We start from the raw sequence: 13,572 nt of genomic DNA, 5'->3' as shown, positions 1-13,572 counted from the left end.
TGATGACACCCATCTTCTGACTATGTGCTACAATTAGGAGAACAGGACTCCCTCATGTTGGCTGTGTTCTCCCTGGGAGACATCACAGCAGCTCGACTTCATACAGGGGGCAGTCACAATTTTTTTGGCGGATCCGTTTTTTCCCCCCATAGACTGGCATTAGCGGCGGATTTTGACTGATGGTCGTCCATTGCATCTGTTTTTTTATGGATCCGTTTGAATTTTAGTGTCCGCCGACTGGAGTAGTCGGACAATGTAATGTTTTTTTCCAGTGACGGAACGCTATTTTAACCTGCACATGCCTGGAAGAATTTTCCTTTCATGCATTTTAACTCTAAACGGTGGTCTGGAAGCGGTGAAAATATCTCTCTCTCTCCTTTTTTCCAGAGTGCTGTTCCTTTAAATTTGATACACTTGTGGATCCGTCAACAAAACGGATCCGGTACATCCATTTGTTGCATAGCGGAAATGGATCCGTTTTTTCACACTCTGGCGGATTTCAACTGACGTCAAACAACTGAAGTGTGAAACAGGCCTTATACTGAGGCATGAATAAACCTGATTCCTGTCTTCCTTGTGGAAATGGCTGATGCTGGTGAGCTTGGTACCAAGGGCTAAAGTACAATGACTTTCACTATAGCTAAATGTTTATTGGTAAAAGAACGGTGCCATAAAAAGTAAAAAAAAAAAAAAGGTAATAATATTAAATAACAATAAGTTAATTAATAAATAAAATAGGAATAATTCATCATAAACCATAATTATGATTAACAATAATAGCTAATTATAAGTAAAAATAATACATAATAAAATAATAATTCTAAACAATAATAATAAATAACAATAAATATTGATAATAACTAATATGCCTCCATGCATATTTATTTGATGCCCTATGCTGTATACACTCAGCGGAGAGTTGTCCCTTCCTGCACCTGCAGTCCTCCTCCATGAAGCAGCGGTCATCTACTCCATCACTCATGTTAATCATATTAATCCCATGACGTGAACGATCTCTTACCTTGCAGAGGAAGCTGATGTTGAAGCCGAGGGACTTTGCATTTCTGGAGCCAGAGTTCATATAATTTCCCACCAGTAACACCAGTTCTAGCATTTTCTTGAAGTTCTCGCTCTTCTTCACCTCCTCGCAGGCCAGCGTCACCGCTATGATATCGGGCTTGATGTTGCTTATGTGTTCATCAAAGGTCAATTTAAAGAGAATCCCGTTCAGACGCGGCCGCAGCATTTTCACTGTGCTCATCTGTAATAAGAAACACACAATGAATGTATTACGGCCCCTTCAGTCAAAATGTGGCCCCTGACGCGTCTTTATGCGCACTGTCAGCACCCCGTCTGGACAGGTCATTGCACCCCCAGGACCAGCACAATTATTTCCTTAAACACACAAGTGCTACATGTGATCATGGTCATGGACAGGTGGTGACCAGCAGTCTGAAGCACGCACATTGTGAGGTGGACAAGCCCAGTTACATGTCTGCATTTCGGATCATTTTCTTTTGTATTTTTTAACAGTTATTCTCCTAAAACTGATGGAAAAAGAAATGGAAAAACTAAATACAAGAGCACTCTCTCCCATACACTGAGTTAACATTCTTTTTTCCTTTGAGAAATATTGTGTTGTCTTGCTGCTGCTTTGCAGTACAGGAAAAATGAATATATTGTGTAATTGACAAACTGCAGGACAGGTGCCAGCTCCACCACACTACTGATCAATGCCTATCTCTACAGCTGAGATGTGAGCATTGATATTGTTGTTCTATCCTGAATCACCCTCATATGGCTGCTGCATTCCCTGTCTTGACTTTTATACAGGCTATAATAGTTCCTCCTGACTGACTGCATTATAACATGGGATGTGATAGCTGAAAGGCATTATGGGGAATCTCGCTCCCGATGTCAAGTGTGCCCTCTGTCAATGATGAAATCTTCTGCAAAGTGTAAAAATTTGGTGGCCTTTTTTTGCAAATTGATTGAATTGCACTTTTTTAAAAAAAATTTCATGTTCAGCAAATTGACCCAAAGTTAATTCACATCAAATCGATTCCTGCTCTGTGCTGTGTGCTCATGTGTCCAACTTTCCATCTGTAACCTTCTCTGTCACAGTCTGTCCACTCCTCACTATTGTAATGAGTGGACAGGTGAGCGCCCACAACACAAGATCAGCACAAAGCTTTCCTGAAACACTCTGTGCTTCATGGAGGCACCGCTCCTCTTTGCATCACTATTCTCCATGCCTTCATTTTCTCACTTGAACTTAATGGAAAAAGGTTTGGGGACAGGACATTGCAGAGTGGAAATTGGGGCAGCTGGAAAGTAAAGCTAGACCCAAGATGAATGGCCGGGGCCGCTGGGATCTCCATGAAACACGAGTCAGAATGTGAAGGGCTACAGAATGGTCCCGGATCATTAGTCTTCTGCAAAGCCAAGGTTACAGCACCGACCTCAGCGTTGACTCCAAAATGACATCTCCTTGGCCAGGAATAAAGAATTTCTATCTAGTTTCTTTCTGTTATTCCACCTACACATATAATGTATCCATGTTACACAGCGATATGGCATCATCTACGGATTCCCACCATGCCTTCACCATGGCTCCAGCACAGTCGCAGATGTCTCCATACACATCAAGGAAACAAAGAACCCGCTGTCCCTCCGTCACAACTTCTTACGTCATTTTATTGCTAATCCACTGAGACACCTGTCAGAGTAGGACAGAGATACAGAGATGGGGCTCATGCTCACTTGCGATGAAATCGGACAAATTCAATCGGATAAAAAATTTAAATTAATTCGTACCAATGTTAATCTATGATGATTGTAATCGCAAATCGGTTCGCATTGGATCACATCTCGCAATATAAGTCAGTGGGTGCGATAAAAAAAATTGCACAGCACTTGCACCATGCCAGTGCTGTGCGATTTTTTCCGCACCGATGTCCTTTGAAAAGCCAGCAATTCATATGCGACTATAAAGTAAAATCACACTGACAGGCTAAAATAGAAAAGATAGAATACATGTATACACATAGAATAGGCGTATATATATTTCTTTATATTTGATAGAGATATAGATAGTAGAATAGCCGATAATTCAATTGTCGGCTTCTGTAAAATAATTGCAAAGCCGACAGGATATGACACATGGTTTACATACAGTAAACCATTGCATATCATTTCGATTTATATATGTCCCTGACTACTAATTTTGTTAGTGCATGTGTGTAAAAATTTGTAGGTGTTAAATTAAAGAATTAAATCACGGAAAAAGTTGTGTGGGCTCCCACGCAATTTTCTTCGCCAGAGAGGGAAAACCAGTGACTAAGGGCAGATATTAATAGCCTAGAGATGGACCATAGTTATTGCCATCCCCCCTGGCTAAAACCATCTGCCCCCAGCCACCTAAGAAAAGGCGCATCTGCAAGATGCACCAATTCCGGCACTTAGCCTCTCTCTACCCATTGCCCTGTAGCGGTGGCATATAGGATAATAAGGGGTTAATGTCATCTTGCTATTGTAAGGTGACATTAAGCCCGGTTAATAATGGAGAGGTGTCAATTAGACACCTCTCCATTCTTAATCCAATAGTATGAAAGGGTTAATAAAACACAGAAATTAAGAATAAAGTATTTTAATGAAATAATTAAATACACTGGTTCCCCATATTTACTACACTCCCAATCCAAGCGAAGCCATCGTTCTCCTGTAAAAAATAAAAATAAAAAAGCAACAATATCCCAACTGTATGGCAGCTAGGTATGGGATATTGTTGTTTTTTTATTTTTTACAGGAGAACGATGGCTTTGCTTGGATTGGGCGTTTAATAAAGATGGGAATCCAGTGTGTTGAATTATTTAATTAAAATAATTCATTCTTAATGTCTGTGTTTTATTAACCCTTTAATACTATAAGATTAATAATGGATTGGTGTCTTATTGACACCTCTCCATTATTAACCGGGCTTAATGTCACCTTACAATAGTAAGGTGACATTAACCCCTTATTACTCCATATACCACCCGCTACAGGACAATGGGAAGAGAGAGACTAAGTGCCGGAATTGGTGCATCTTCCAGAAACACTTTTTCTGGGGTGGCTGGGGGCAGATGTTTTTAGCCGGGACGGGGGGGCAAAAACAATGGTCCCTTTCTAGGCTATTAATATCTGCCCTCAGTAACTGGCTTTCACTCTCTGGCGAAGAAACTTGCACGGAAGCCCACGCAACTTTTTCCCGTGAATACATTCTTTGATTAAATACATACAGGTCCCAAATTTTACACACATGTACTTCTAACAGTGTTAGTCACTGACATATATAAATCTAACTGTTCTGCAATGGTTTACTGTATGTAAACCATGTCTCCTATCCTGTCGACTTCTGTGATGGTTTTACAGAAGCTAACAAAATGAATTAACAGCTAATCTATCTATATCTCTATGCAATATAAAGATATTATATATAATATATATATATATCAATGATAGATAGATATAGATATATATAATAGATATATATATATATATATCTTTTATATATATATATATATATATATCTATTATATATAAATATATAATAGATATATGTGTGTTTTGAAGAATATTTCATTTTAAAACAATGTGTAAATGACAGAGAATTGCTGCATGTAAAAGCTCATGTTAAAATCACATTGCAGTCTGATAGCAATCGCACTGCATTCGGATGTAAATCGGATGCTAGGTGTGAAAAATCAGACTGTACTCGCACAAAAAACACAAGACACTCGCATGACAATTGCATTACACTCGTCCGACTCTCCTGCATCAAAATTGGACTGTTTATTTAATCATTAGTGTGTCTCTGCCCATACACAGACATACATGGCGATATACAGAGATACACAGATACAGAGATACACAGTGATACAGAGATATACCCAGATATAGAGATACACCGACGATACACAGCGATACACCGATACAGAGATACACGACGATACAGAGATAGACAGAGATAGGCCGGAGTCACACTTGCAACTGCAATGCGAGAAACTTGCGGGAGTCTCTCGCATCAATACCCAGCACTGCCGCCGGCACTCGGGATCGGAGTGTGCGGCCGCATATATTTCTATGCAGCTGAACGCTCCGGTCCGATCCGTTGGTGGCAGTGCCGGGTATTGATGCGAGAGGCGCGTGCGAGTTTCTAGCATTGCACTCACAAGTGTGACCCCGGCCATACACGGCGATACACAGCGATACCAGGACACACATAGATACACAGAGATACAAGGAAACGCAGCGATACACAGATACCGAAATACACGGCAATACACAGCGATACAAGGATATACAGAGATACACAGATATAGGGATATACAGAGATATACAGAGATACATAGACACACACAGCAATACACAGAGATACACAGTGATACGAGGATACAGAGATACACAGTGATACAAAGATGCACAAAGATACAGAGATACACAGAGATACACGGCGATACAAAGATACACAGAGATACACAGGACAGTGATAAAGAGATACACAGGATAGAGATACACAGCAATACACACATACTGTCACAGAGTTACCGCAACAGAGAGGGGCCAGAAGACCGCAGCGTCTGATTGCTCTTACTGCTGTGCTGAAAAATAGCACTTCTCCTTTTTAAGTGGTGTTTATTTCTTTTCACAGAACAGGGGTTAATCGGGAATGTTGGGAGCTATGAACGCTCAGCCGAGTTCGGTTAGCCACTCGTATCCCCTATATAATCTGGGTCCTGACTGTCGCACATCGTCAGCGTAGCTTATGCTGCATGGCTTGGGGGAGAGGTGTTTACATGAGGAGTTCTGAAGGAGTTATCTGTGACTGTTGTGTGGTTTTTAAGTGTGGTAATGCCCTTCCCTCCTCTACTTTGGTTTTACCTCTGTCCTCCACGCCCCAATGCATCCCTCTGTTATATGTGAGTGAATATTTTGTATGCCTGGAGTTTTCTGTTAACCATTATTTTTTTGCCTTGTCAGTTTTTTTGTACATGGTGCACAGTAGTGCCACCTCTTTCCTGTGTGGGGGAAGAGAACTGACAGAGAGCTAAGTCAGGAGACAAGGCAAGAGCGGAGGCCCCGGCATCTTCACCTTAACAAGTAACTTGGGGAGTAGGGCGAGCGAGGTTGCCCCTTAGTGTTAGGGACATGGAAGGAGCCGATAGCTGGGTCATGACAGATACAAAGAACCACGACACACAGCAATGCACGATAAAGGGTTTGGACTCAGCAGATGTTTCCATGTGTTGTGGATTTCTCATCACAGCTCGAAGTCACTAAATTACTATAGAGTTAATAGCGATTGGTATGTGGCCGAATGAGACTCATCCACGACGAGGCCGACACGGAAGATGGAATCTACTTATAAGGAAGTGTCAACTGGGGGAGATCCACGTTACAAGCAAGAAGTCAGAAAATGACAGCGATAATGTTTGATACTATCTGCTAATGGGGTATCTAACCTGCTGATGTGTGATACCGTCTGTTACTGGGGTACCTAATCCTCTGATGTGTGATACCGTCTGATAATGGGGTGTCTAATCCTCTGATGCGCAATGCCATCTGCTAATGGGGTATCTAATCCTATCCTGTGTGATACAGTCTGCTGAGCCATGTATCTAATCCTATCCTGTGTAATACAGTCTGCTGAGCTGTGTATCTAATCCTATCCTATGTGATACTGACTGCTGAGCTGTGTATCTAATCCTATCCTGTGTGATACTGAATGCTGAGCCGTGTATCTAATACTATCTTGTGCAATACTGTATGCTGAGCCATGTATCTAATACTATCCTGTGTGATACTGTCTGCTGAGCTGTGTATCTAATCCTATCCTTTGTGATGCTGTCTGCTGAGCTGTGTATCTAATCCTATCCTGTGTGATACTGACTGCTGAGCTGTGTATCTAATCCTATCCTGTGTGATACTGACTGCTGAGCCGTGTATCTAATCCTATCCTGTGTGATACTGACTGCTGAGCTGTGTATCTAATCCTATCCTGTGTGATACTGACTGCTGAGCTGTGCATCTAATCCTATCCTGTGTGATACTGACTGCTGAGCCGTGTATCTAATCCTATCCTGTGTGATGCTATCTGCTAAGCCGTGTATCTAATCCGCTCTTGTGTGATACTGACTGCTGAGCCATGTATCTAATCCTATCCTGTGTGATACTGACTGCTGAGCTGTGTATCTAATCCTGCCCTATGTGATACTGACTGCTGTGCTGTATCTAATCCTATCCTGTGTGATACCATCTGGCATCTGCTGAGCAATGTATCTAATCCTCTCCTGAGAGATACTGACTGCCGAGCTGTGTATCTAATCCTCTGCTGTGTGATACTGTGTGCTGAGCTGTGTATCTCAGTTGGTCACGTGTACCCGGGGTCCGTCTTGCTGGCCATGCTCTCGTGGTTCGGTCGTCTCTGATGTAAATAACAAGAGATGAAAAAATCACTTTATTTTCTTTCTTATTGGGGAAAGGAGAGCAGTGATTGGGCGAGATCGCTCTTCTTCCCAGTTGCTATGGTGACGTCTGTAGTTTGAGGACTTTTATTCTAATCTTCAGATATATAAGGAGCTCTCAAAAAATAAGCTCCGGGCATTTTATACTTAGGACAAAAAGAGTAATTCTGTGTCCTTAATTACATCTGTGATTTACGGAGAAGAAAGGACATTGGATGCAAGAAATACATGGAGAAAAAGTGCAGAATCCACGAGGCAAAACCCACACTCCGGGCGGCACCGCAGCAAGACCCATGCTCCAGGCGGGATCGCGGCAAAACTCACGCTCCGGGCGGCACCGCAGCAAAACCCATGCTCCGGGCGGCACCACGGCAAAACCCACACTCCGGGCGGGACCGCGGCAAAACTCACGCTCTGGGCGGCACCGCAGCAAAACCCATGCTCCGGGCGGCACCGCAGCAAAACCCATGCTCCAGGCGGCACCACGGCAAAACCCATACTCCGGGTGGGACCGCGGCAAAACTCACGCTCCGGGCGGCACCGCAGCAAAACCCATGCTCCGGGCGGCACCACGGCAAAACCCACACTCCGGGCGGGACCGCGGCAAAACTCACGCTCTGGGCGGCACCGCAGCAAAACCCATGCTCCGGGCGGCACCGCAGCAAAACCCATGCTCCAGGCGGCACCACGGCAAAACCCATACTCCGGGCGGGACCGCGGCAAATCTCACGCTCCGGGCGGCACCGCAGCAAAACCCATGCTCCGGGCGGTACCGCGACAAAAACCCATGCTCCAGGCGGCACCGCGGCAAAACCCATGCTTCGGCCGGCACCACGGCAACACCCATGCTCCAGGCGGCACCATGGCAAAACCCATACTCCGGGCGGGACCGTGGCAAAACTCACGCTCCGGGCGGCACCGCGGCACAAACCCATGCTCCAGGCGGCACTGCAGCAAAACCCATGCTCCAGGCGGCACCACGGTAAAACCCATACTCCGGGCGGGACCGCGGCAAAACTCACGCTCCGGGCAGCACCGCAGCAAAACCCATGCTCCGGGTGGTACCGAGGCAAAAACCCATGCTCCGGGCGGCACCACCCATGCTCCGGGCGACACCGTGGCAACACCCATGCTCCGGGCGGCACCGCGGCAAAACACATGCTCCGGGCGGCACCGCGGCAAAAGTCACGCTCCGGGCGGCAGAGCGGCAAAAGCCACGGTTCGGGCGGCAACACGGCAAAAGCCACGGTTCGGGCGGCACCACAGCAAAAGCCACGCACCGGGCGGCGTAGCGGCAAAACCCACACTCCAGGCGGCCACACAAAGGAGGAAACACTACCCAAAACTTGGCTACACATAAGATGCGGTGCAATCTAATCCCAACCGATACAATGCATCATCTCATCGCCGAGCACCACACACCGGGATTCATTGCATCCCGCCAACTGCCCACTCCTGTAAGATCCCACTAAGGCCGGGATCACACATGCGAGAAACTCGGACGAGTCTCGCATCTAGCGTGCGGCTGCATAGAAATACAAGGAGCCGCACGCTCCGCTCCTGAGTGCCGGCGGCAGTGCCGGGTATTAACATGCGAAACTCGGCCTTGTTTCTCGCATGTGTGATCCCGGCCTAATGGTACCGCTCACATTCATTTCCAGGGTGTGGTCTGCACACTTTTTTGAAGGCCATGTTCACATGTAGCATAAACGCTGCATTTAATAGTACGAGCCAGGTGGATGGGACGCTGCAGAATTGTGTTTTATCCCTATTGGCTTTTATGCGAAGGTTGGAAAATCACAGTGATGTTTTCTGCATTACAAAAAGCATAAAACTTTGCCTCGAATCTACACCAAAAATGAAATAAAAGGGGGACCATGCCATAGAAATGCAGCCAGGCCCAGCGTACGTTACTATTGCATATTTGAGTGCCAACACCTGCAGAAAAATGCAGAGTAAAAAAATTGCTTTTCTTCCTTGTGTGAACACGGCCTTATTTGATACATTTGGCTCAGATATTTGTGACAATCACGTTTCAATTTGCAAAAGAATCTTTTCCATGAACTGAATTATAAAAAGTCCCCTTTATGCTTCAGTTCTTCAGAACTTGTGAGATTTCTGCTTGCTGTCAATGAATGGGAACATTTTAGTTTCCACTCTACGGTTGAAAACCTGTTCAGACCTAAAACTTCTCACAAACGTTTTGTACAATTCTATCTGATTTCTGATACACTGCAACAAGCTATCAGGACACAGAGATTTGTTATGTTGCATATTCCGATGACAGAGGATTGTCTGGACTGGATGCAAGTGTAGCAAACCCTCAGCTTCCAGTAATACCAGCACTTCACACTTCTTCCGCCTTTCATTTACTGACAGCAAGCAGAAGTCTTGAAATAATGCGGAGCTGGAAACTTGCAACGTGTCAGGAAGTTGCACAATGTTTCATCTTCCGATGATTGATCCTTACTGTTATTCATCCCAGAATGCATCCCATTCTGGTGCAATGCACACCACGACGCGCGCTCAGATCCTTCCATTCTGCAGCGCTGGCGGCACGTTACGTGCTGACCTGACGCTCACAATCATTGTGTCACAGACGGACACAGACAGTCTTATCGCAGCTCTCAGGCTCACAATGTGTCCCTAAATTGTAATGTGCTTAATGTTAGAGGGGCAAAGAGTAAATTGTGTCCTCGGGCAGAGGATTTCTGATGGAACGGGAAAAGCTGGAGAAGGTCAAAGTGTCTCCAACATGAGTTGTGCACGCTGCGGGGCGAGAGCTGCAAAATATTAAATTATGATAATAAATGAAATGCTTGAATGCATGGACGCGAGCAGTAATGACTGACGGGTGCGATCTCGTACTGTGGCCAAAAAAAGAAAAAATGTCAGAGGAAAACTCAGCTGTAACATGGAGATAATTCAGTGAAAAGCCACATCTGGGACCCAGGGATTTCAATGGGATTTCACCCCGGACTCCCTAAAAATCTGGGGAGGGGGTCTCTGTTGGATTAAATACCAGTTTCAGCCTTTACAGAGGGATTAATGCAGAGACTGTGCAGAAAGTCCATGATCGGCGCATACAGGAAGGCTGTGGAACAGGAGCAGGTTCCTCCATCACACGCCGCTGCAAGCCCCTGCCATTCTTCATCATCCTCCAGATTAAAGTCACTTCTGCTAATTGTACAAACAATTGGAAATCCTGAGAGTAATACTAAGAAGGAGCCGTATGTCAAAGGCTCCACAGCAAAAAGGAACAGATGTGAGGCCCGAGTAACTTTTTCCTGGACCAGAAGGACCAGCGATTAGGATCATTGGTCTATGAACCAGAAGAACCAGCGATGAGGATCATTGGTCTATGGACCAGAAGGACCAGCGATGAGGCTCATTGGTCTATGGACCAGAAGGACCATCGATGAGGATCATTGGTCTATGGAGTAGAAGGACCAGCGATGAGGCTCATTGGTCTATGGCCAAAAGGATCAGTGATGAGGATCATTGGTCTATGGCCAAAAGGATCAGTGATGAGGATCATTGGTCTATGGACCAGAAGGACCAGCGATGAGGATCATTGGTCTATGGACCAGTGGGACCAGCAATGAGGATAATTGGTCTATGGACCAGAAACATCAGCGATGAGGATCGTTGGTCTCTGGGGTTTATGGAGAAAACATGGAGCTCCTGACTTCTGTCTGGACGGGAAGTGGAAACAAGATCCAACGGAGAAATGAATCCACTGCATACGAGCTATCGTGCTGCGCCCCCTTCCTTAAAGGATAGCGCCACTGACCCTAATGCCAGTCTCACTAACCCTAATGGCGGTCTCAGCGTTTTGTTGTTTGTTTCACAAAGGTCATGTTCACCGAAATGTCACATTTTATACATCATGATGGACCGATTGCATTGAATAAATGTCAAATTTTTTGGAGTGTCGAAATTTTGTTTCCATTTGCCTCACTAGGGGGTTGGAACCTCCCTGAGCACCAGAAGCCCGGCAGTGCTCGATGTCCTGTCTATACTGGTCTGTCAGGACTGTTCACCATCCACCGAGGTCTGACAGTGGAAAACGCACACAGAGCCGGAGTGGCAGAACAGCGTACAATGGTCTACACCTCCCAAGAGGTGACACAAATGTGCAATGTCAGCACATTACTGAAGGAATGAATTCATTAATTAATGCTATGTGCCATGCAAATCCTCGCCATTTACTAGGCAGGAGGCCAAAGTGGTGCCAAGCTGTGCAGTCACAGGAGATCCAGAGCGGCCTCCATCCGGACAGGACATTAGTGGTGATTACAAAGTCAGTGAATGATTATAGGGGGAGAAGACAAATGATTGCTGTCCAGGAGAGACCCCACTATGGCAGACATGATAGTGTATTGGTCATAAAGACCCTTCCTCCCAGAGCACAGAACGATTCAGGTGCTCAGCTGATCGGATTTCGTGGGCTGTGTCTTATCATCGCAAAGTTCTTGTAAAAACAAAAATCTTTTATGTTCTCAAGAACAGAGGATTTATAATCTTATCGTTTGAGATTATTGCCCAGGTTGGCGGCCACCTCTGCTCTCAGAAGTGGCCATGAAAGCGGGTCCTACAGGCTGTTTCCTATAAAGCGTGGAAGCGCTGCTCAGAAGCGTCCCCAATCAGGGAATGTGTCCAGTGCCCTGCGCTCCGCAGCTGCAGAGAGAAACTGCTTACAGCATGAGAGAACGCACAGTGTGGGCAGAAGACCAGGAATGCCACCGCACAGACTGTCCATCATCAGGAGCACATCACTGACAAGCAGCAGGAAGCCAGGATGCAGGGGAATAATATGGGGTCAGGGTCCTAATCTATCAGCAAAAGCCAAGAGTGGCTTCAAAGAGCAAGTAACACAAGAATCCCTTCACAGGCGATTGGTCAGCAGGTCGTTGTCATTTAATCCAAGAGCAGCATGATGTAGGGGTGCAGAGCCTGATTCCAGTGATGTGTCACTTACTGGGTTGTGTGCTTTAGGTTCAATACAATCATTTTTAGAAAACACCAGTGATTGTCTAAACGCTGTGTCTAACATCATGTTCTCACTATATCTGAAACTGAACCTGTCAAAGACTGAACTCCTTGTGTTTCCTCCCTCTACTAATGTACCTATACCAGACATTGCCATTTCTGTGTGTGGCTCCACTATTACTCCCCAGCAACATGCCCGCTGTCTTGGGGTCATACTTGAGCTTTCCTTTGCCTCCTACATCCGATCACTGGCTCGCTCTTGTTATCTGCACCTCAAAAACATTTCTAGAATTCGACCTTTTCTTACTTTTGACTCCACAAAACCTCTTACTGTTTCTCTTATTCATTCTCGTCTCGACTATTGTAACTCTCTTCTAATCGGTCTCCCTCTTACCAAACTCTCCCCCCTCCAATCTGTCCTGAATGCTGCAGCCAGGATCATATTCCTCACCAATCGTTACACCGATGCCTCTACCTTGTGCCAGTCATTACACTGGCTACCCATCCACTCCAGAATTCAGTATAAACTTATTACCCTCACCCACAAAGCCCTCCATGGCTCAGCACCACCCTACATCTCCTCCCTTGTTTCAGTATACCACCCTACCCGCACCCTCCGTTCTGCTGATGACCTGAGGTTAGCATCCATTATCAGAACCTCCCACTCCCATCTCCAAGACTATTCACGTGCTGCGCCAATTCTTTGGAATGCACTTCCCAGGTCAATACGATTAGTCCCCAATCCCCAGAATTTTAACCCCTTCATGACCCAGCCTATTTTGACCTTAATGACCTGGCCATTTTTTGCAATTCTGACCAATGTCCCTTTATGAGGTAATAACTCAGGAACGCTTCAATGCATCCTAGCGATTCCGAGATTGTTTTTTCGTGACATATTGGGCTTCATGATAGTGGTATATTTAGGTCAATAATTTTTGCGTTTATTTGTGAAAAAAATGGAAATTTGGCAAAAATTTTGAAAATTTTGCAATTTTCAAATTTTGAATTTTTATTCTGTTAAACCAGAGAGTTATGTGACACAAAATAGTTAATAAATAACATTTCCCACATGTCT

General features: G+C 45.1%; 1 protein-coding gene across 7 annotated transcripts in view; it reads right to left on the bottom strand.

Annotated features, from left to right (window-relative positions):
* DIAPH2 (diaphanous related formin 2) overlaps positions 1-13,572 on the bottom strand; it is a 1,634,550-nt gene that overhangs the window by 831,032 nt on the left and 789,946 nt on the right. For all 7 annotated transcript variants that reach the window (XM_073589842.1, XM_073589844.1, XM_073589848.1 and 4 more), the window contains one exon: positions 1,022-1,261. In XM_073589842.1, the coding sequence (XP_073445943.1) occupies positions 1,022-1,261 (240 nt within the window). The remainder of the gene's footprint in view (positions 1-1,021; positions 1,262-13,572) is intronic.

Source organism: Dendrobates tinctorius, unplaced genomic scaffold (assembly GCF_039654945.1).
Source record: "Dendrobates tinctorius isolate UK_male_01 unplaced genomic scaffold, ASM3965494v1 ptg000114l, whole genome shotgun sequence".
Classification (NCBI taxonomy): domain Eukaryota; kingdom Metazoa; phylum Chordata; class Amphibia; order Anura; family Dendrobatidae; genus Dendrobates; species Dendrobates tinctorius.
This window is presented reverse-complemented; position numbering and strand designations above follow the sequence as displayed.